The 22,522-nt window shown below is 41.3% G+C and overlaps 2 protein-coding genes across 6 annotated transcripts in view; one reads left to right on the top strand and one right to left on the bottom strand.

The window, feature by feature from the left end:
- LOC115178292 (apoptosis-stimulating of p53 protein 2) overlaps positions 1-6,234 on the top strand; it is a 37,018-nt gene extending 30,784 nt beyond the window's left edge. Inside the window, exons 14-18 of the mRNA XM_029739405.1 lie at positions 2,276-2,413; positions 2,865-2,998; positions 3,368-3,534; positions 3,771-3,970; positions 5,675-6,234. Of these exons, the coding sequence (XP_029595265.1) occupies positions 2,276-2,413; positions 2,865-2,998; positions 3,368-3,534; positions 3,771-3,970; positions 5,675-5,716 (681 nt within the window). The 3' untranslated portion in view covers positions 5,717-6,234. The remainder of the gene's footprint in view (positions 1-2,275; positions 2,414-2,864; positions 2,999-3,367; positions 3,535-3,770; positions 3,971-5,674) is intronic.
- A 2,199-nt stretch (positions 6,235-8,433) lies between these two features.
- LOC115178848 (GTP-binding protein 2) lies at positions 8,434-20,486 on the bottom strand. 5 transcript variants are annotated; one of them, XM_029740217.1, is made up of 13 exons: positions 19,888-20,486; positions 19,371-19,397; positions 19,013-19,221; positions 18,723-18,834; positions 18,225-18,422; positions 16,202-16,376; positions 15,609-15,828; positions 14,351-14,486; positions 13,941-13,999; positions 13,299-13,470; positions 10,997-11,161; positions 10,244-10,479; positions 8,434-10,067 (listed from the first exon to the last, which is right to left on the bottom strand). In XM_029740217.1, the coding sequence occupies exons 1-12, from the start codon at positions 20,101-20,103 to the stop codon at positions 10,264-10,266; spliced, it is 1,905 nt and encodes a 634-aa protein (XP_029596077.1). In that variant the 5' UTR covers positions 20,104-20,486; the 3' UTR covers positions 8,434-10,067; positions 10,244-10,263. The 5 variants fall into 5 exon arrangements, with proteins under 5 accessions (XP_029596077.1, XP_029596076.1, XP_029596078.1 ...); XM_029740216.1 differs by having other exon boundaries at positions 8,434-10,479; XM_029740218.1 differs by having other exon boundaries at positions 8,434-10,479; positions 19,013-19,197; positions 19,888-20,485.
- Positions 20,487-22,522: the final 2,036 nt, after the last annotated feature.

Raw genomic sequence — 22,522 nt, 5'->3', positions numbered from 1 at the left:
ATTCAGCTACAGTGCATTCGGAACTATTCTGACCCCCTTGACTTTTTCCACATTTTGTTACTTTACAGCCTTATTCTAAGATCGACTACATTTTCCTTTTTCTCATCAATCTACATGCAATAACCCATAATGACAAAGGAAAAAAGTTTTTTTATACTTTTTTGCAAATGTATAAAAAATATTTACATAAGTATTCAGACACTTTACACTTTTGTTAAAGCACCTTTGGCAGAGATTACAGCCTCGAGTCTTCTTGGGTATGACGCTACAAACTTGGCACACCTGTATTTGGGGATTTTCTCCTGTTCCTCTTTGCAGATCCTCTCAAGCTCTGTCAGGTCGGATGGTGAGTGTTGCTGCACAGCTATTTTCAAGTCTCTCCAGAGATGTTCGATCGGGTTCAAGTCCGGGCTCTGGCTGGGCCACTCAAAGACATTCAGAGACTTGTCCAGAAGCCACTACTGCATTTTCTTGGCTGTGTGCTTAGGGTCGTTGTCCTGTTGAAAGGTGAACCTTCACCCCAGTCTGAGGTCCTGAGAACTCTGGAGCAGGTTTTCATCAAAGATCTCTCTGTATTTTGCTCCATTCATCCTTCCCCCTATCCTGGCTAGTCTCCTAGTCCCTGGTCTGAATGCTTATGTAAATGTGATATTTCAGTTTTGTTTTATAAATTGGCAACAATTTCTAAATACACTTTTCACTTTGTCATTATTGTGTGTAGATTGCTGAGGGGGAAAATAATATTTAATCAATTTTAGAATAAGGCTGTAACATAACAAAATGTGGAAATGGTCAAGGGGTCTGAATACTTTCCGAAGGCACTGTAAGTTAAATTCTATTCTTATTACTATAAAACCATGTAATACTGTATAAAATAATAGCACAGGAATTATAAACATATCTTGTTTGCTAAATGAACTAGCCTACAGCCTATAGTGCATAGCTAAATGAACTAGCCTACAGCCTATGGCGCATAGCCAAATAACGTATCTTCTGAAATACATTTCCTTCATAATCATGTTTTAGACCTGCCTAAAATAAATAATGGATTTATTGTGATAGTGTATATTAAATAGATTTGTTAGACTTTTAAAAAAAAATGTAGATGTTCCAGAGGCACAGTAGCGGCTTGTATCCGGCTGTATGCTTGGAGATGCTAAACATGTTTGTTAATTAACTGTCAGTTACCGTGAGACCGGTAGTCTTTGAATGACAATAACTGGCTCACAACATTTCATGACCGCCACAGCCCTACTCGTCACTTAAATCTAGTTGGATTGATGGTTTTCATTTTACTCCTGCGACTCTTTCATACTCTTGCTTGTGCCTGTAATTTTTTCCCGTTAACATTACGACTGTGGAGATGTTTGTAATGACCTGTCAAACACACCCCGGTAATGGCTGAAATGGGCTCAATGGAAAACATTGGCTTTCTGTTGACTATAAGAACACTAAAGCTTCGTCTGGGATTTAACAGTCTCGTCACTTACGTCACAAGAAAGCGAATAAATATAACTTTTATTTTGATGGGTGGTAGTTTTTTGTGGAATTGAAAAGTAATCATTTAATCCAGTTGAGGAAAAAAACGTAACGAATTAGATTTCCCTGAAATAAAGCAACTTCCGAAAATGAACACTCGGATTATAGTGATATTATGCCCGATTTCGCAAACAATGTAAAGTATGTTTAGATGGGTGTATTCTAAAGCGAAGCGTGTTTTATTTATTTTTTATCCGAGGGTATCCCGCTATCGACACACTTGTTGAATTATGCAAGAGAATGTGACAACAGTCATTAATGAAGCAGTCTCGACAGTGCAGGTAGGGTAGACTGAGCAAGTGTTTGGTGGTTTCAGCCCTGTTCCAGCCCTTTATGTTAATATATCATATATGCAAGTATATCCAGTGTATTTATGCATATGATGCACTTATATTTTTTAACACACACCAAAAAAAAATACCTGATACAATATTAAAATGTGTATATATTGGACAAATTGAATACCTGCATTTCCACCAAAGTCCCTGAACTGCATTCATTATTTGTCTGAGCCAGTAAAATGTTTTATGTGCTATAATTTAGTCAATATCTGATGGATAATACAAATGCAAAAAATTTGGAGGACCTTTATCCATTGTCCAACTGTTGCATTTATTATAATTCATTTGAAAACCTTTTAACAATTTCGATGACCGTAGCTAGCAGATGTCACTGCATTTATATTGTAATTGTGAAACATCTACACCCCTCCTCTACTCCGACTCCATTCCTGCAGGGCAAGAGGACCAACCTGCGGAAGGTCGGCTCGGAGCGCATCGACCACGGCATGCGGGTCAAGTTTAACCCCCTGGCCCTGCTGCTGGACTCATCTCTGGAGGGCGAGTATGATCTGGTGCAGAGGGTTATCTATGACGTGAGTAGTCCCACTCCTTTTAATTGAAGAGATAGTTTAGCGTTGGGAAGAAAAGGGGGGTGGGGAGTCAAAGGGCTGTTGGTCAGAGGTTATCCAGTCTGTGATGTGAGTTTTACATCATTAGCCTTGCTAATTTTGTCTGTTTCAATGTTAATACTAACCTCAGACGACTCTTCCACGCAGACATCCCATAAGCAAAGGCTTTGCAATGCCGCGGAAAGTAATATTTTAGTACTCTTAAGCAACAAGAAAAGCTGCTCTATGGCCGTCAAAATGCTTAGCTTAAAAGTTGCCCTTTGGCACAGTAATAGGACCAGCTAAAACCTACCCAAATCCTAACCTCAACCATGTTGCCCTTAGGGACAGATCTAAGATCAGCTAATCCCTCCCCAAATCCTAACTGACCTTTTCTAGGAAATGTCTTGAAGCCTATTAACTTTCCGCCTTATAGGTGGATGACCCCAGCCTGCCCAATGACGAAGGCATCACAGCCTTGCACAACGCCGTCTGCGCCGGCCACACCGAGATCGTCAAGTTCCTGGTGCAGTTTGGCGTGAACGCCAACGCTGCCGACAGCGATGGCTGGTGAGCCATTGTCACTTTACAGTGGCCATTGTCACGTTAGTTGCCGTTGTCCCTTTACAGTGGTTGTTGTCACTTTACAGTAGCTTTTATAAAAGCTGTTGTCACCCCCAGCAACCAGTAGCACGTTACATCCAATGTTTTCATGTGGCTAATGTTATCCAGTCGCCCACTATTATTAAAGAGTTATTGTTATTTTATCTCTCCCCTCCTTCACTCTCCCTCACCCATCCTCTTGCTCTCATCTCCTCCAACTCTCCCCCCTTGTTCCCTCTCTTATCTCCTTCTCCATCTGCCCTCCTCTCTACCTCCTTCCCTTTCTTTCTTCCATCCCTACCTCACTCCACCTCTCCGTGTCTGTCTCTCTCCCAGGACTCCACTGCACTGCGCGGCCTCCTGTAACAATGTGCAGGTGTGTAAGTTCCTGGTGGAGTCCGGGGCTGCTGTGTTCGCCACCACCTACAGTGACATGCAGACAGCGGCAGACAAGTGCGAGGAGATGGAGGAGGGCTACGCACAGTGCTCCCAGTTCCTCTACGGTGAGACCGCTAGTGTACTCTGACTGGAGACAAAGCACAAACATTTGCTCAAAACAACAAAACAATCAGTGTGCCTATTACTCTTTTTCCGTTTTGCACTCGACCCCTCCGCTTGTTTACAAAATGTAGCTACCCTCACCTACTCTAACATTCTGCCCTCCGTAACATGTTCTAGCGGAAATGGAATCTTAACGGCTTGTTCCTGACGAGGTGGGTGTGACTTTGTGTTGATGCAGGTGTGCAGGAGAAGATGGGCATCATGAACCGTGGGGTGGTGTACGCCCTGTGGGACTACGAGGCTGAGGACGATGACGAGCTGGCCTTCCAGGAAGGCGACTGCATGACGGTGCTGCGGCGCGAGGACAAGGACGAGATGGAGTGGTGGTGGGCCCGCTGCGGAGACCGAGAGGGCTACATTCCAAGGAACCTGCTAGGGGTGAGCAGGAGAGAGAGTAGGGACACTAGCCTGGCCACATATGCTCTACCCCTAGTTCCTAAGCCCTAGGCACTCCTGTAGATCTGAAATGATTGGATAGGAGTAAGAAATGTGGCAAAAATCATAGGCAGTCAATTTGGAATCCAGCAATAGTGTGTGTCTGTGGGCTGCAGCTCCATATTATATTCAGAGCAGTGGTTTAGTATAGGAAAAGTGGACATGCACATACCCAGTGGTTTTGACCAAGGGCCATTTCCACAAAGCGTCTAAGAGGAGGAATGCTGATCTAGGATCTGTCCATATACCGTAAAACTTCCATTAAACAGCGAGCCTCCAACAAACTCCGGTCACTTCTAATGGCCGGTCAAAACAGGGTAATTACCAGTAGGTTATGCATTTTCTCGCACTGCTCCAGTGGAATTTCACAGCATCTCTACCAAAGAGTTAATTGTTTTTCAATCCTCTCTCTCTCTCTCTCTCTACTCGCGCTGGATGATTGATCTCTATCTGCCAAAATGCAATAATTATGTTTGTGTAGCCAGCAAAAAAAACTGCCAACCGTGTTTTTATTTATTTAACCTAAGGCAAGTCAGTTAAGAACACATTTTTATTTACAATGACGGCCTACATAGAGGTTGGATATTCGACAGACATTCGGCTCTATGGGGCTAGTTAGAGATGTATCTCTAACTTACAACCTCAAACTAACTTTACCATAATCCACTTTGCCGCCTTTGTAGTCCAACATTGTAGTGCGTTTTAATTAGCAAACGGAACTGTTGGTGGACTTATTAATGGCAGTAGCTGTTTTTATCAACTTGTAGAGCTAGAAACCCGATTTTATAAACAGGGTGAGCTCTGCGTATAAAGCAAATAATCGACCGGTTGCTTAAAGTGATCAATTTTGGCAAATGAAATGTGAAAAGTTCTACTCTGAGATGTTGTGAATACTGGCCCCGGTGCTGGAGTTTCGAAGAATATGTTCAGTGAAAAGCAGGGGCGCAACTTTCACTGGGGACGGGGGGGTACAAAACGAGGCAACGGTGTGCTTTATGACCATGCGGACACCTCCGAGGGGTCGGGTAGGCTGCTTGAAGTGTTTATCCAACTGGAAAAAATGTATAAGAATAATTGTCACCCCCACTTCTAAAACCAAAATTGTGCCCCTGCGGAAAAGTGCAACTTGCAATCTATTTGGGAAGAAATTATCCTTGGGGGTCTACTTCTCTGATTAGAAGACTGGGGAAAACCTAACTTGTGTATTGATATTCTAGTTTGTCCCTTTAGGGCACCTGTAACACCCCCCCCCTGCTTACCTACGTTGGAATGCTGGGAATGTTTTGTCCTGTGAAACGCATTAAGCAATGCCCACGTTAGTTTCTACTCCCGTCTCATGTCCTGTCCTTATATTAGTTGTATAAGTAATACATTGTGCTATGCAATGCTAACATTTCTAAGTCACACATGCCTTGTAAAGACCTACCAGCTCTATGCGTAACCTCCTTGACAGAAACTTGCCTGCCATTTCACATATGGAGATCATCTGGCAAGGATTAATATATTTCTTTAACTAGTGGGGGAAATCCTGTCACCTAAGAATATTATGTAATAATGCTGAATCTAAATTGAGACCATTTAAATGAGAATCTCAGCCCCCTGCTTACCATAGTTATGATCTTTAAATTTGTATTTTCTTATTTTTAGCTGTATCTGAGGATCAAGCCACGGCAGAGGAGCTTGGCTTAAATTATATCGGCTCACGTTCCACCCTACTTGCTGAAAACTACTCCAACTTGAAGTTCAACAAGAAGTTACTTTTGAAAGGCAAATGAAGAACCTAAAAGTCCAGTGCTACATTTCACGCTTCTGGTCTTTTTGGATGTCAAAGTCAAGTATTCCATTTCAAGCTTTTGGACCGATCTGTGAAGGACCATATCATGCTAAAGGGTTTTCAACCCATGTATGGATAATATTCACATGGTCATGCTGTTGCCTTTTCACTGCAGGAATGTATACACCGCGCAACATTTGTAATGGAGACTTCTGAACAGTGTTTTTGTAGACGTGTGATTTTCTGAGCAGAATCAATTTGTAAGGGTTTGTAACTGTGGCAGTTGGAAATGTAAAGCTTTTTCTACGTCATGGCAAGAGGCAAGCTTATAACCACACAAGATATAGTATAAAAACATTGGTTGTGTATTTGACTATTTTCCATTATCTTCCGTTTATCACAAACAATCTTGCTGTGGGTATACAGTGCCTTCAGAAAGTATTCATACCACTTGACTTATTCCACATTTTTGTATTACAGCCTGAATTCAAAATGGATTAAATTCTGGGTTTTTTCTTACCAATCTACACACAATAGCCCATAATGACAAACTGAAAACATGGTTTAGAAATGTTTGCAAATGTATTGAAAATGAAATATCTAATTAACAAGTATTCACACCACTGAGTTATTACATGTTAGAATCACCTTTGGCAGCGATTACAGCTGAGTCTTTCTGGGTTAGTCTCTCTAAGAGCTTTACACATCTGGGTATTTGCACATTATAATAAAAAAAATCTTCAAGCACTGTCAAGTTGGTTGATCATTGTTTAGACAGCCATTATCAATTCTTGCCATAGATTTTGAATCAGATTTAAGTCAAAACTGTTACTAGGCCACTCAGGAACATTCAATGTCATCTTGGTAAGCAACTTCAATGTATATTTGGCCTTGTATTTTAGGTTATTGTCATGTTGAAAGGTGAACTTGCCCCCAGCATCTGTTGGAAAGCAGACTCAACCAGGGTTTCCTCTAGGATTTTGCCTGTGCTTAGCTCTATTCTGTTTTATTTTATCCCCCAAAAACTCCCTAGTCTTTGCCGATGACAAGTATACCCATAACATGATGCAGCCACCACCATGCTTGAAAATATGAAGAGTGGTACTCAGTGATGTGTTGGATTTTCCCCAAACCTAACAATTTATATTCAGGACATAAAGTTAATTTGTTTGCCACAATTTTTTGCAGTTTTAGTTTAGTGCCTTATTGCAAACAGGATCCATGTTATAGAATATTTTTTTCCTGTACAGGCTCTTTTTTTCACTGTCATTTAGGTTAGTATTGTGAAGTAACTAATGTCGTTGAACCATCCTCAGTACAGCCATTAAACTAACTGTTTTAAACTCACATTTGACCTCATGGTGAAATCCCTGAGCGGTTTCCTTCCTCTCAGTCAACTGAGTTAGGAAGGACGCCTGAATCTTTGTAGTGACTGGGTGTATTGATACACCATCCAAAGTGCAATAACTTCACCATGCGCAAAGGGATATTCAATGTCTGTTTTGAAATGTTTTACCAAGTATCATGGCCATTCTTTGTGAGGCATTGGAAAACCTCCCTGGTCTTTGTGGTTGAATCTGTGTTTAAATTCACTGCTCGACTGAGGGACCTTGCAGATGATTGTATTTGTGGGGTACAGAGATGAGGTAGTCATTCAAAAATCGTGTTAAACACTATTGCACATAGTGAGTCCATGCAACTGTAACTTGTTAAGCAAAAAAAAGTAACTTATTTAGGCTTGCCTTAACAAAGGGGTTGAATACCTATTGACTCAAAACATTTCAGCTTTTTATTTTTAATTAATTTGTACAAAAATAAAATACACTGACGTTGTGTGTAGACCCGTAACACAAAATCTGTTTTAATCCATTTTAAATTCAAGCTGTAACACAATGTGGAAAAAGTCAAGGGGTGTGAACACTTTCTAAAGGCACTTTAGTTCCACCTAGATTTGAAGCTCTAATGTTGTGTTACTTTCAGTTTTCAATGTTTTTGTAGAACATTGTGTGTGTGTAAGTACTGCATGTAGCCTGGCATGCTGTGCTAATAATGTTGAAAGCACAAGCTTCAATGGCCTTGCTCAACATCATCTCCTTATCCAATCCTTCATATCTTAAAGAGATGCTCAACGTTGTTCTTGGAAAGGTATAGTCCTGTAGGTTTTTGCTCCAACCATAATCTAGCCCATCCTATTTATAACAATTAGGTGGTTGATAAGCTGAATCAGGTCAGTTACAACTGCGGATGGAGTGAAAACCTACAAGAGGTTCTCTCCAGGAACAGGGTTAGCCCTGCACATGGACCAGACAGAATATAACCAGCATTTTTTGGTTACACAACTTTCATGATTAAGCCATTATAAATGCTTTTTAATGCCTAATTTCAATGTAAATGATAAAATAGTAATTAATAGTATGTAGACCCTTAACTGTTTAGCCTATTCATGAAAGTCATTAAAAGTGTAAACACATTTTATTAATGGAATCGAATCATTTAAACCAGTGACATTTCGAAACTTTGCTTTCAGCTAAACTGCAAAATTCACATTAAATGTGTTCTGTGAACAATCGGTGTTGACCATCAAGCTAAATAAGTTCAGCTTTTAAAAAGTCAATAAAAATATGCAAAAAGATTGTCTTTTGATGTTTCTATGGAAGTCATAAAACATGTTTAATATTTACACAACCTTGATGCAATACATACTGCAAACTTACCACTTGTCTCAACCGAATAGAAGCTAATAATACCTGTAATATAGAATCTAAAAGAAAAGTGCTTTCTGTACTAAATTTGTATATTTCTTATGACAGTAAACATTTAAGATGCTGATACTTGAATAAACGGCATTCATCAGTGGTCACCAAGACCTCAATATGCATCAACACCATGATAAATTGAATCCCGTGTTTCACTACTACATACCTTAAAGCTTTCCCGGACTACATTCGGTAACCTCTGGCATACACACAAACATGCAGAAGCTATTCCAAAAATACAAAGTGCAAAATCGACAATTTTAGTGCTTCAAAATGGTATTTAGAAGTTCAGGTACAGTACATTCAATGCTTTAGTTCTAATTGCACACAACCCCGTAAAGGATAAGGGATAAAGTCAAGAGTTCAATAAATATTTTTCATTTAGGAGTCCATTTCGTCTGACAAGATTTTCACAAGTCCCTAGTAAGCATGCAGAATCCACATGGGTATTTCGCTGCACAAAGCTACCTTGTACACAGATGAGCCTGAAGTTATGACACAGGCAGCATTGGGTTCAATGGGTTGACATAACGGGGTTACAAAAGCAGCGTCGCTACCATGAAAAAAAAAAGCGGTGTCGCTACATCACTTAAAATACTTGCCTCTGCATTTCTTTCAGAACGGGTTTGCAATCCAAGAGTCTTGACTCTGCTCATTCTCAACCCTCACACATTACTGCTGCCCTACACAGGCTTGGTTGAATTTAACATTTAAAAAATCAGCATGGCAGCATCTACGATTGGTGCTAGTGCCACCAAAATGGGCGGCACGTAGTCTACTTTTCATTATTACTAACCAAGACGAATGAAGTGCAGAGTAAACCACGTAATGAGGAAACTTTCATTCAAAAGCATTGTAAAAGAGGTCTTTCATTTGCAGACAGGACCACCACTAGTCAACTCCCTTGCTTTGCTCATGCTTTTGAAAGCAATGCTAACTGATACAACCTGTTTACACTAGCATTGCTACATGCTCCAAAAATGCTAGCCATTCTGGATGTTGGTAAATAACAAGCTAACAAACTTAAAAACGACAATACCTTAGGTCAGGGTTTCCTGGGGCCGCCCCTGAGTGCATGCTTTGTTTTTTTGCCCTAACACTACACAGCTGATTAAAATTATCAAAGCTCGATGGTGAGTTGTATTGCTAGGGCAATAACCAAAACTTGTACCAAGGGGAGGGGGGCCCAGGACCAAGTTTGGGAAACCCTGCCTTAGGTAAATCGACAATGACCTAATACTTTTAAAAAGCCAACTATCCCTTTAAACCTCCAAAGGATGGGTATGCTGAGTATGTTCCACATCGTCCAGTATAGTAAAACAGGGAGAGCATGCATTTGATCTGTTGTATCTGTTATGAAATGACCCAGAGAGGGATGGGAATGGTTCCTTCTAGCAATCCAGATTAGATGAAAGCTTAGCCTGCCTTCGAAGAGGTCACCCGACTTCGATTTAAGACGCCGACCTTTGCCGAACCCACATTCATCAAAGCGTCGCTCCAGAATCCACCACTGAGAAATATCAAGTGTTTTAATAGGGCTTCATATCTCTACATGGCACGAAGGGCAGATGTGGAAAGTACAGTACAGACTCACTTAAATACACACAAATGGGGATTAAAATACCAGTGTGTGGTTCAATAATCTACTGGGATGACGTCCGGCGCCGGCAGTTCACACAAACTTACTCTGAGAGGGGGGGACATGTTCAGGAAAGCTTATCATTTCCTCTCCTTCCCTCCTTTCTCCTCCTCTCTATCTCCCTCTGGTTCTGGTCATGCGAGTCAGGCAGGAGGCTGGTGACGTGGCCGATGCCCTTGGTCACGCCCTCCCTGAAGAGTAGCTTAGCGCCCATGCGGAGGTACTCGGGGTGTTTAATGAAGCGGAAGCAGACCACAGCCCTCTCTCCTGTGTGCAGCTCCTCCTGGTGGTGAACACAGGGATGGGCACACAAAACGGTTCGTGTTGACTCATAAATCAGCAGGGCCACAATCAGCAGGCAGACGTTGTGGAATGTTGCAGATAGAAATGTCATGGATAGAGCTAACGTGATTCCTCTTTCTCTACATGGCAGAGAGGCATGTTTGTTCTATATAATAAAATCTCTATCTGAACATTGCACAAAGTTGTGTCCTACTGAACGCGGCCCATATTGAGGAAGTGTATACTTAAGCAATAAGGCCCAAGGGGGTGTGGTATATGGCCAGTATATCATGGCAAGGGGCTGTTCTTGGGCACGACGCAACACAGAGTGCCTGGATACAGCCCTTAGCTGTGGTATATTGGCCATATACCACAAACCCCTGAGGTGTCTTACTGTTATTATAAATAGGTTACTGAGGTAATTAGAACAGTAAACAAGTAGTTTGGTCTGATATACCAGGGTTTTCAGTCAATCAGCATTCAGGACTCTAACTACCCAGTTTATAATTATTACTAACTTTTCCATGCAGGCACTCCACGGTAGCCGTCTGTCTTACGTTCCCCACGTGCACAGTCACTTGGAAGCCCCGACGGAATGTTTTGGCGTGGAAGAGAAGGATGATGGCCGCCTCAAACTGCCAGCAGATGGTGGGGTTCATCTTCAGGCTGACCATCACCATACCCTATTCAACACACACACACACACACCAATAAGTACTTTGGGAGATGGGAAAGGAACCATTGTGGGACTGGTTTTATAACAGTAGAAAACATTTTGACTGCATATGATTTGTGAGTTGTTTGTGCATGTACAGTTGAAGTCGGAAGTTTACATACACTTAGGTTGGAGTCATTAAACCTGTTTTTCAACCACTCCACAAATTTCTTGTTAACAAACTATAGTTTTGGCAAATCGGTTAGGACATCTACTTTGTGCATGACACAAGTAATTTTTCCAACAATTGTTTACAGATGATTTCACTTATAATTCACTGTATCACAATTCCAGTGGGTCAGAAGTTTACATACAAGTTTACATATTGACTGTGCCTTCAAACATCTTGGAAAATTCCAGAAAATTATGTCATGGCTTTAGAAGCTTCTGATAGGCTAATTGACATCATTTGAGTCAATTGGAGGTGTACCTGTGGATGTATTTCAAGGCCTACCTTCAAACTCAGTGCCTCTTTGCTTGACATCATGGGAAAATCTAAAGAAATCAGCCAAAACCTCAGAAAATAAATTGTAGACCTCCACAAGTCTAGATCATCCTTGGGAGCAATTTCCAAACGCCTGAAGGTACCACATTCATCTGTACAAACAACAGTATGCAAGTAAACACCATGGGACCACGCAGCTGTCATACCGCTCAGGAAGGAGACGCGTTCTGTCTCCTAGAGATGAACGTACTTTGGTGCGAAAAGTGCAAATCAATCCCAGAATAACAGCAAAGGACCTTGTGAAGATGCTGGAGGAAACAGGTACAAAAGTATCTATGTCCACAGTAAAACGAGTCCTATATCGAAATAACCTGAAAGGCCGCTCAGCAAGGAAGAAGCCACTGCTCCAAAACCGCCATAAAAAAGCCACACTACGGTTTGCAACTGCACATGGGGACAAAGATCGTACTTTTTGGAGAAATGTCCTCTGGTCTGATGAAACAAAAATAGAACTGTTTGGCAAAATGACCATTGTTATGTTTGGAGGAAAATGGGGGAGGCTTGCAAGTCGAAGAACACCATCCCAACCGTGAAGCACAGGGGTGGCAGCATCATGTTGTGGGGGTGCTTTGCTGCAGGAGGGCCTGGTTCACTTCACAAAATAGATGGCATCATGAGTCAGGAAAATTATGTGAATATATTGAAGCAACATCTCAAGACATCAGTCAGGAAGTTAAAGCCTGGTCGCAAATAGGTCTTCCAAATGGACAATGACTACAAGCATACTTCCAAAGTTGTGGCAAAATGGCTTAAGGACAACAAAGTCAAGGTATTAGAGTGGCCATCACAAAGCCCTGACCTCAATCCCATAGAAAATTTGTGGGCAGAACTGAAAAAGCGTGTGCGAGCAAGGAGGCCTACAAACCTGACTCCATTACACCAGCTCTGTCAGGAGGGATGGGCCAAAATTCACCCAACTTATTGTGGGAAGCTTGTGGAAGGGCTACCCAAAATGTTTGACCCAAGTTAAACTATTTAAAGGCAATGCTACCAAATACTAATTGAGTGCATGTAAACTTCTGACCCACTAGGAATGTGATAAAAGCTGAAATAAATAATTCTCTCTTCTATAATTCTGACATTTCACATTCTTAAAATGAAGTGGTGATCCTAACTGACCTAAGACAGGGAATTTTTACTAGGATTAAATGTCAGAAATTGTGAAAAACTAAGTTTAAATGTATTATATTGTGTTATGAGTGTGCATGGACATTATGTCAGATTGTTGAAGGACAAAAATATGTTTTTCACTGATAGCTATCAATTTTAGAAATACATTATTTATAGAAGAGATTTATATTTCCCGTGAGGGAAATGCTTCAAAAAGAAACAAAAACACAGTTGGCTACACAGACCTACCTATACTTGAGGTTTCACATGTAACACACAAAACATAGGACAGATGACAGTATCATAACCATGAGCAGTTTGTGCAGTCATCCTGTTTCCAAATGTGACCCTGCAATGTTCAATCATATTAAGGGATATGATTGGCAGAACATAGAAAATGGGGGGGGAACTACAGTATATCATAGATAAATAGATAAAAGTCATGAAAATTCACATGCGGTGCGGTTGTGTTGTGGCTGAACCCTCTGACCTTGCGGAGCAGCGAGCGGTCAAAGTTGCCGAGGGCCAGTGTGGCGGCTTGGCCGGCTCTCAGCACCCTGCATGCCGAGCGGTTCCTATGGATGCTGCCCACCTTCAGCCTCAGGAAACGGCCCTCGTCCGTAGGGCCAACCACCAGCCTCTCCCCCTCGCGACACACCCCACTGTCCGCGGGTCAACGGGAGGAAAAACATATTATGATATGTCAAAGTGGAACTCTCCAGGGCAAATTATTTTTTTAGCAGCAATTCAGGGTTACACCGTTTGCAGTACATTGACTTTATTATTTTTGATTTGCTAAAAGCTTAACTGAGCAAATCCTGTGAAATTATCTTTAAAAAAAGCTCAACAAAGTCACCTATAGATGTGAACATGATGCGCAAAAAATTATAATATCGGTATCATGACTTAAATGGGATTTGTGCCACAAATGCTAAAACATTAGCACTTGGAAACAGTGCCAGGGAAACTAAACCAAAGCAGGATTGCTGTCAGACCTTGTCCATAGACAGCTTACAGGGTAAGGAAACCAATATGTCACTTTGTAATTTTGGTGAACAATCCATTGAACAGTGCTAAATAAATCCATTATCATTCCATTCATGAGTATCAATATGACATATGGCCAACTGACCTGTAGAGAGTTCCTCCCACCACTGTCCCCACATCTGGCACGGTATAGATCTCATCTACCTATATTCACAAGCAGAGGAATGAGGAGGTATATTTTGCTAGCATTGATACAGAATATTGGGCGTGAATCTGAATGTGTGAAAGTGCATGTTCACATCTCGTGTGGGTGTATGTTTTGTTACGCGTGTGCATGAATGGATGTATGCGTTAGGAAGGGTGTGGTGTGTTTGTAAAGAGTGTGTGTATGTGTGTAATATATTCGTTGTTTCTGCACAAACGTGTGTGTATGTGTATTATTGTGTTAGTTGTGAGTGTGCATGGACACACACAATGTCCATGCACACACATAATTCACACAATAATTGTATACGTTAATGTGTCTGGGTGTGTGTGCATACGCAGGTGTAGTACCTGGAACTCAGTGAGTTGCTGCATGAGCTCCTCCTGCTCCTTGCTGTTGCTGAGAGGAGGCAGGATGTTGAAGAAGACCTTAAGCAGGTCCAGACTCTCTCCAGACACGCTGGACAGGGTGAAGATGGGTGTGATGCTACGGCACAAAGAGAGACAACGTGAGGGACACACCAGGGTTGAACACTCAAGCACAGACTATACACGTAGCTAAAGTGGGCATGAGGTGACTTTTACGACCAGTATGTAGAGAATAGGGTGCCATTTGGAGATCATCCTTTTCCTACACACTTGCTGTATTTTTATTTGTATCTATTATAACCTATGCATAACGTCAAAAAAGTTGTCGCAATTATGTCATTTTGTGTAAAGAAATTGGGTTTGGGTTGGGTGATCGTAACGTCATTCTCTGGATGTCAACTGGTTTTCTGGATGAGGAGACATCCGATAACCAGATTACAACCAGGTAAAGACATGTTTTTCATGACTACAACAAGGCATAAAGGTGTCATATTTTGGATGTTATCTGGTCAGATATCCAAATAACAACCAGATAGACCTATTTTTATGGTTGCTCAAAAGAAGTCTAAAAAACTTCTCACCTGGTTATCTGACTTCCATAAAATTTGTTTACACCTGGGAAATTTCGTTATTATGATGTCCAATGCCAAATTCTGCCCACTAAGTTAGTTAGTCCCTTGATACTTAAATGAGACTTAGGTCAAATAACTAGGGCTGGGAATTGACAGGAACCTCTCGATACAATACTATCATGATACTTTGGTGCTGATACGATATGTTTTGCAATTCTCACAATTCTACATGTATTGCGATTCGAAACAGCAATTTTATTGTGATTCGATGTTCCAAACATATTGCTCACCATATATCTGCTGCAGAGGGACAAGCGAGAGCCATGAGAAAACAAGTTTTGATCAGTCATGGAAATAAAAGTGCAGAAAACAAATTGGCTCCCTATTTAAAAAGATGGAGAACAAGCTATGAAGGAAACATACTGGAGTTTTGGTGCAGCTATCGCAAAAATAATATTGCGATATTGTCAAAACGATACAATATATCGTCAAAAATATGTAACTGTATTGATTTCCCCCCCCCCCACCAATACAAACAACGTTGCCGTACATGCTTGCTAAGTCAATTCCTTTCTAGTCACCCTGGACTAAGGCCTATGTGGTGTATATTGGGTTGTGAATCTCAATTCCAGTTTCCTTCTAGGTCTTTTCTCCTTTTCAGCAGATACCTGGAGGACTGAGCGAACTGCTGGGCGGCTGTGACGGCGTCGTCCGGGCTGGCCACCAACATCGGCACTTTGTTACAGCCGGGCAGCTTGAGGACATGCTCCAGCTGGCGTACTGTGCGCTCCACTGTGCCTTTGGCACACAGGTCCACCTTGCTGACCACGATAAAGATGGGCACCTTTAGTGCCATGGCCAGGCCCAGGTGCTCGCGGGTGGTGCCAGCTAAGGGGGAGAAAATATTATCTGGTTGGGTCAGTGGTAGGGTCGTAAAACTCCCAGTAATTTACCAAAGTTACCAGACTTGGTAATTAACTGATTATTTTGGAAATCTATGGAAACTTTGGTAATTTATATTTGAGTAAAAATGGTGTCCATGAGTTTCTAGTAAATAGACCATGTGGTTCAGGAGAAGATTAATGGAAAAACATCTGATCAACAATGACCTAATTTGCAATTAACGCCCTCTTAGTCAGTGGTCACATAAGTAGTCAAACGCATATCACTTTTCATAGCTTGCTGGGCCAAACAAATCTTGTAGAAGTTAACAAGGCCCCCACAATCTACACTGTTACTATAGCTATATGATCGGGCTTACCTATGCCTGTGTTGGCGCTGACCACCAGCATGGCGAAGTCTGGGCAGTAGCTGGTGAGGCCAAAAATGGTGGTTTTCAGGTACTTGTGGTGGCCGGCCAGGTCAATGAAGGTGATCATCTTAGAAGAGCTCTCGCAAATCTCCTCGGCTGTACGGGAGTCACTGTAATTCACCACCTTCAAAAGCCACATGAGAGGAAGTTGAATTAACTTGTGTGTTGTTACACTGTTTTTATGGGTTAGGCCAGACAAAGTTTACATTTACGTCATTTAGCAGACGCTCTTATCCAGAGCGACTTACAAAAAAGTTGAATTGCTCCGTTTAATGGATGCCCCGCCTCACTTTTCTCCATACCAATAAATAAACAAAATCAGATGTGTTACTTTTTGGCCAATATATGCGGCTCTTTGTTTATAATGCACTGTCCGCTCTCCCTTGAGGCTTTCCCAAGTTGATGCCCAACAGACCAAACAGCCTCAGATCACACACTCAGATCATGTTCGAGCCTCGGATTGGACAATAAAAACACACACGCTCGCACCTGCAGGCGACGTGCAGATGTTTCATTTCTCTCTCATGCCGTCATGGCTGAAGCCAGCGCAAATTCCTACTATTTATGTGTCCAGGTTAAACGTGGGACGTCCCTCATTATAAACAAACAGTCGGTTAAATTCATGGTTATTGCATCCTTTTCAGATCTATTAGAAGCGATTAATAGACGAAACAACAATGTAATTTAACCAATTGACTGGCCAGAGATCAGGGCATTCATCAGCAAAGACGCAGTGCAAGCCAATAGTATTTTGGACAACCAAATTTAAGTCAAAATGATTGATGAAATCGAAGTGTGTCAGCTGTATGGTGATTTGCGATTCATAACTTACATTTTACCAGTACTACCAGTAGTAGTAGGCCAACCAATAACACCAAAACGGAATGCGTTTGAAGTGATGACCCGCCTCCAAGAACAGCTAGCACGTCCAGCAAAGTACATCGCCAGTGGCACGCACACACTTCGTGCCGATCAGAAGGTGGGGGCTTTTCGTGGCAGCCAGATGAGACAATCGAAGGAGGATGCGGTGAGCAAAGTTACTAGGCTCAAATTTAGTCACACTTGCTCTATATAGATTGATGCTTCTAACTGTTCATGTTAAACATTTTTTGTTGTTGTTGTTGATGATTAAAGCTGAATGGCTGGATTTATGGATTTTTTCCCAATGCTACATTAATGCCAAGGCTTTTTTTTCTTTTTCTACTGTATTATTGACTGTATGTTGTTTACTCCATGTGTAACTCTGTGTTGTTGTATGTTGTCGAACTGCTTTGCTTTATCTTGGCCAGGTCGCAATTGTAAATGAGAACTTGTTCTCAACTTGCCTACCTGGTTAAATAAAGGTGAAATAAATAAAATAAAATAAAATAGAGATGCATTCAGGTAATGAACTCATTATTATGCATTAACATTTTAATTTGACTACAATGATTTATTGTCAATAATTCTTGAATTTGTTAGGCTATACAATTAAGTACATTAATACATTCATACATTAATTTTTGAATATGATAGAATATTGCATTCCATTATACATACTATGTGAATAATGTTCATTAATGTTAATATGTGTATTAATAATAATAATAATAATAATCTGAAAATCAGTCCGAAATTGAATATTTCGCCTATTGTCCATATAGCCTAGGACAATGTGGTAAAGTACTGTTATTCCTTATCCACCTAATGATAATAATTTTTTTTAAATAAAAAAAAATGTATCTCGCTCGCCTCACTTTTCTGGGGCGAAAATCCGTTAAACGAATCAATTTTGTCTGGCCTTAGCAACAAATGGAAGATGTTCAAAACATTTGTGTGCTGTTACACATTTTTTTGTGTTATTACTTTTTTGTTATATCAGTGTAGTTTTTGAGGAATACATTTTTTTATGTCTTTGCTCAAAGAAGGGGAAAACTCACGCATGTTCATCTTTCCTTCTGTATCTTGTCACCTATAAGACGCTGTTACCCACCTCCCCTTTGCTATTGAAGCCCAAAATCTCAAAGCTGATGCTTGATGTCCTGCCCGTTTGGATCTCATGAAGGTGTCTGAAGAGGTTGAGGCGTGCCCGGCCTCGCCCGTTGTCCAGCTCGCCTTGTGTCAGCACGCCCAACAGCGTGGACTTCCCTGAGTCCACGTTTCCCAGTACCGCCACACGCAGGTCCAAGAACTGCTCTCATACACACACAAGAGACACTGCAGTGAAATTACAGCAGATCGGTGTGGCAGAAATCCTTCATTGTATGTACAGCCTACCATTGACCATTTATATAATTGAGTGCAAAACAAGTCACTCTTCTTTCGCATTTTAATGCTTAATTGACAGACAGAAAATAAAGAATGGGAGATAGGTGAGAAGGAGACAGTGAGAAGTGATTTGAACCAGACTCCGGGGAGGAGTTGCATATGTTCAAGGAGCCAGGAGTGTTACAACTGTCCCTTAAATAAGACAAGGTGCTGTTTATCCCACCTGTTGGTCGTCTGGAACTTTTCGGACAAGAACCTCTGAGATTTTCCGGCAATTTCTGTCCGAGTCGTAATCCACCTCTCTTTCCCGTAGAAGTGTGATGTCAGCACCAACCCTGGTGAGGCAGAGATATCACATTTATCACCGGTTAAATACAGTTACAATGGCAAACTGTCAAATTAGACATTTATAAACTAGTTTCTTCAAGAATCAACGGGTATAATTGAATTGACCATTAAGCAGAAGAAAATATCCCAGATTTGGTGACATTTGCATACGAGGTAGTGACATACTTCTCTGCCATCCTCCGTAGGGTCTTCAGCGAGGCTCTCATGTCTCCCTCTGACAGTCCGACAAGCAGACCATTGTCTTCCACCCCAATCTGATACACTGCCTCGCCCCGTCCCTCTTGAAGACGCCATTTTAACTGGGTGGCCAGGTGTTCAAATCGGTAGTGTGTGGGGTTCACCAACTTCAGCTGCAGTGAAGTTAGAGCACGGGACTGCACTTCACCAACAAGAAGTGTCCAACAAGTGAACCACGTGTTTGAGAGTGTGCATGCATTATACATGGATGTGTTTCGACTTTTGATTACTAGCTACAGGTGAAAGGGAAGATGACATGCAAAAAGAAAGAAATGTATACTAGTACCTTATATTCAATGTTTCCTTCTTCAGCCTGAGAGAAACAGAGGGAAGGACATGTTTTGAAAAGGTGTCTGTACTGTATTTTGACAGACAAGCACACCCCCCTGTTGACTAATGTACTTCTGAATAAAAACTACCCACACCACAGCAAGCTATCACTACAGTATTTTACATCTATGCACCACCAAGGAAGCAATTTATCTTGCAACATCATGGAGCTGCCAAGCTGCTCTCTTGCAGCTAGTCGACACAACATTGTACTGTGAGAACGCCAGCTGTTGTTGTTGTCAACAAACAAACAAATGCCCATTCCCTGCTTGTAGCAACGTCATATATGGCCAAAGGGTTTTCTTACCATGGGAAAAGCTCAGACGACAGCATCTGCCAGAAGCTAGCTAAAATAATGTCCGAATGTGTAAATAGCTAGGCTCTGGCTAGCCTAGCATTGGATAATATCGCTAGCTAGCCAACTAACATGAGCTTGATAGCAAGCTGCAGCTAGCTACAGTAGCTAACGTTACCTCCGGTGGTAAATATGGTGGTGTTTTGTTGGTCTTCGTCTTTTTACTCCTCCGTCTCTTTCTTCTTTTCCCCTTTTTTGAACGCGTTTTTTTGGACGTCATCCTTCTCCCGTTACCTGAACTGGGTCCTTGCAAATTTGATCTAACGTTAGGAAAATTTGATCTAATGTTAGCGGTTGTACCAACACCGGTCCCGCCTGATATTTGCGCATCCATCAAGAGAATGAACTAGCTAACGCTAACCCACACTGTTTTTGTCAGTAAGAATATAACGGACTTAAAGTTGTACGTCTGAAAATGAATAAATACACATACATATGGGCTCAGTGTGGGTAGCTAACGCAATCGGTCCAACTGAGGCTGGCCTTCTCTCCATCACTTGCCTTCTGCTAGCTAGCTAGTCCATACTCAGGGTTCCCCAACTGGCGTCCCGATTTATATTATACTATTTATATGACCATTTTTATATTAATTCATTTAAATGTTTTTCATTGTTGGACATACAATACTAAAAACACTAGTAAATCAGCTCCAATTGATTTAATTTGCCAAAATATCCCAATGCCCCAGGGCACTGCCCTGTGTAGGGTGCCGTCTTTCGGATGGGACGTTAAACGGGTGTCCTGACTCTCTGAGGTCATTAAAGATCCCATGGCACTTTATCGTAAGAGTAGAGGTGTTAACCCTGGTGTCCTGGCTAAATTCCCAAGCTGTCCCTCATACCATCACGGTCACCTATTCATCCCCCTCCTCTCCCCTGTAACTATTCCCCAGGTCGTTGCTGTAAATGAGTTCTCAGTCAACTTACCTGGTAGCCTCCACCACTAGCATCCGTGTGGAGGGCGGCTCAGGATGGCGGCATGAGAGGGTTTTCTCACGTTTATAGTTTTAGGCTGCAGTTGCAATTCGTTTTTTCACAAAAAATGATATCTAACCATACAATGTAGCTATTTTGAATAATGTTGTAATTAATCACACAATTGAATATATATATATATATATATATATATTTGACGATTTTGAACGAACAAGCTAGCTATCGAAAAGTTTCAGCGTGTGTAGTTAAGTTAGCCTGCTAACGTCTTCATAGCTAGTCTTCATAGCTAGTAGCATGGAATCAGGACATGACCAAACTGTTGCTGAGAGAATGGATGTTGAAACTTCCACGGAGAAAAGAGGCATTGCTGAAACTCACTCATATGCTTGCAGTGTAAAAAAAGGGGGGTGAATGTGATTCATACCCGAGAAGTGAACCATCAATGAGCCAGCTACGTCGTCCGCATCCTCACAGCTAAAATCAGAGAGCGCAGGTGACATCATGGATTAGGTGAAAAAGAACACTACCAGCATCGTTAACCTGAAGAAAGCAGGCATTGAACATTCAGGTTGCAAAGCAGGAGAATAAACTCACTGAAATTGAGTCAAAAGTAAACGAGAATGACCGGTATAGTCGGAGATGGTGTCTTCGAATTTATGGAATAGCAGAAAAATCTGAACAATAAGGCAAGAGTGCAGGGCAATAGTCCCGGAGGAGGAGCGAAATGTTGCAGGTTCTCTGGATGTAGTGCGCCGCCTGGGTAGGCTGAGAGATGGGAGAAACAACCAGCCACAACGACCAGTGTCAATGAGATTCATCTCCAGGACACCGATGAATATGACATGGCAAGTGCAAAGAAAAATGACTATTTAAAGAACAACAACCACCTGAGGTTCAAGGAGGATCTGACAGCATTTGACAAAGAAGCTCGGAATCGTCTGTGGCGGATGATTGAGAGAGCAAGGAAGGAAGGAAGGAAGGAAGGAAGGAAAAGTGCATACTTTGCGGGAGACGAGGCTTTTGGAAGGGAAATTCACGCGGACGCCTAGCCTGTTGACTGCTGGATTTATCAAGTGAGTTGTGCAGGACAGAGTTTTATTTGCATCGGAGAAAACGTTATATTTCTTGAGGAAAGAGTATTGTTTGTGTGAGCCAAGCTTTTTTATATATATATTTTTTATGGCAGGGAAATTCCCACTAACACTTAATGTTAGCTTGATGGCTATTCGTTTTACCAATCTATGGCACAATGTTATTTGCAATTATATATATATATATATATATAAAATGTAGGTCAACTACTTGCAAAGGACTTTTTATTTGCAACTAGGAAGAACTTTTCTTTTTGTGAGAACCCGCTTCATGTGAACGTATACAAGTTTAATATTCGTCATATAGTCACTGTGATAGTAAATGTCCATTTCTGTTTTTTTCTATTAATGCCAGGGAATCCGTAATATTTTCAAAAGGAAATCTTTATTTTTGTATTGTAAGGCTAAGAGTGCCGACTTTTATTTCATTCAAGACTCTCATGCCTGTTCCACAGATACTGCGTTTTGGAAGTGTCAATGGGGGAATGATATTTGGTTTTCATTTGGTACTAATTGGTCAGCAGGTGTCGCTATTTTAAAAGGCAACTAAGGGTCATATATTGAGTCATGAAGCAGATAATACAGGGAGATGGATTATACTATTGGTAGATGTCAACCACATTCAATTCATTGTTGTAAATACGTATGCTTCCAATAACAAGTCAAGTAACTATATTTTATTTAGAGACATTGAGAGGAAAATAAGTCAAATGATGTCTAAATTTCC

The sequence above is a fragment of the Salmo trutta genome, chromosome 38 (assembly GCF_901001165.1).
Source record: "Salmo trutta chromosome 38, fSalTru1.1, whole genome shotgun sequence".
Taxonomy (NCBI): Eukaryota; Metazoa; Chordata; class Actinopteri; order Salmoniformes; family Salmonidae; genus Salmo; species Salmo trutta.
This window is presented reverse-complemented; position numbering and strand designations above follow the sequence as displayed.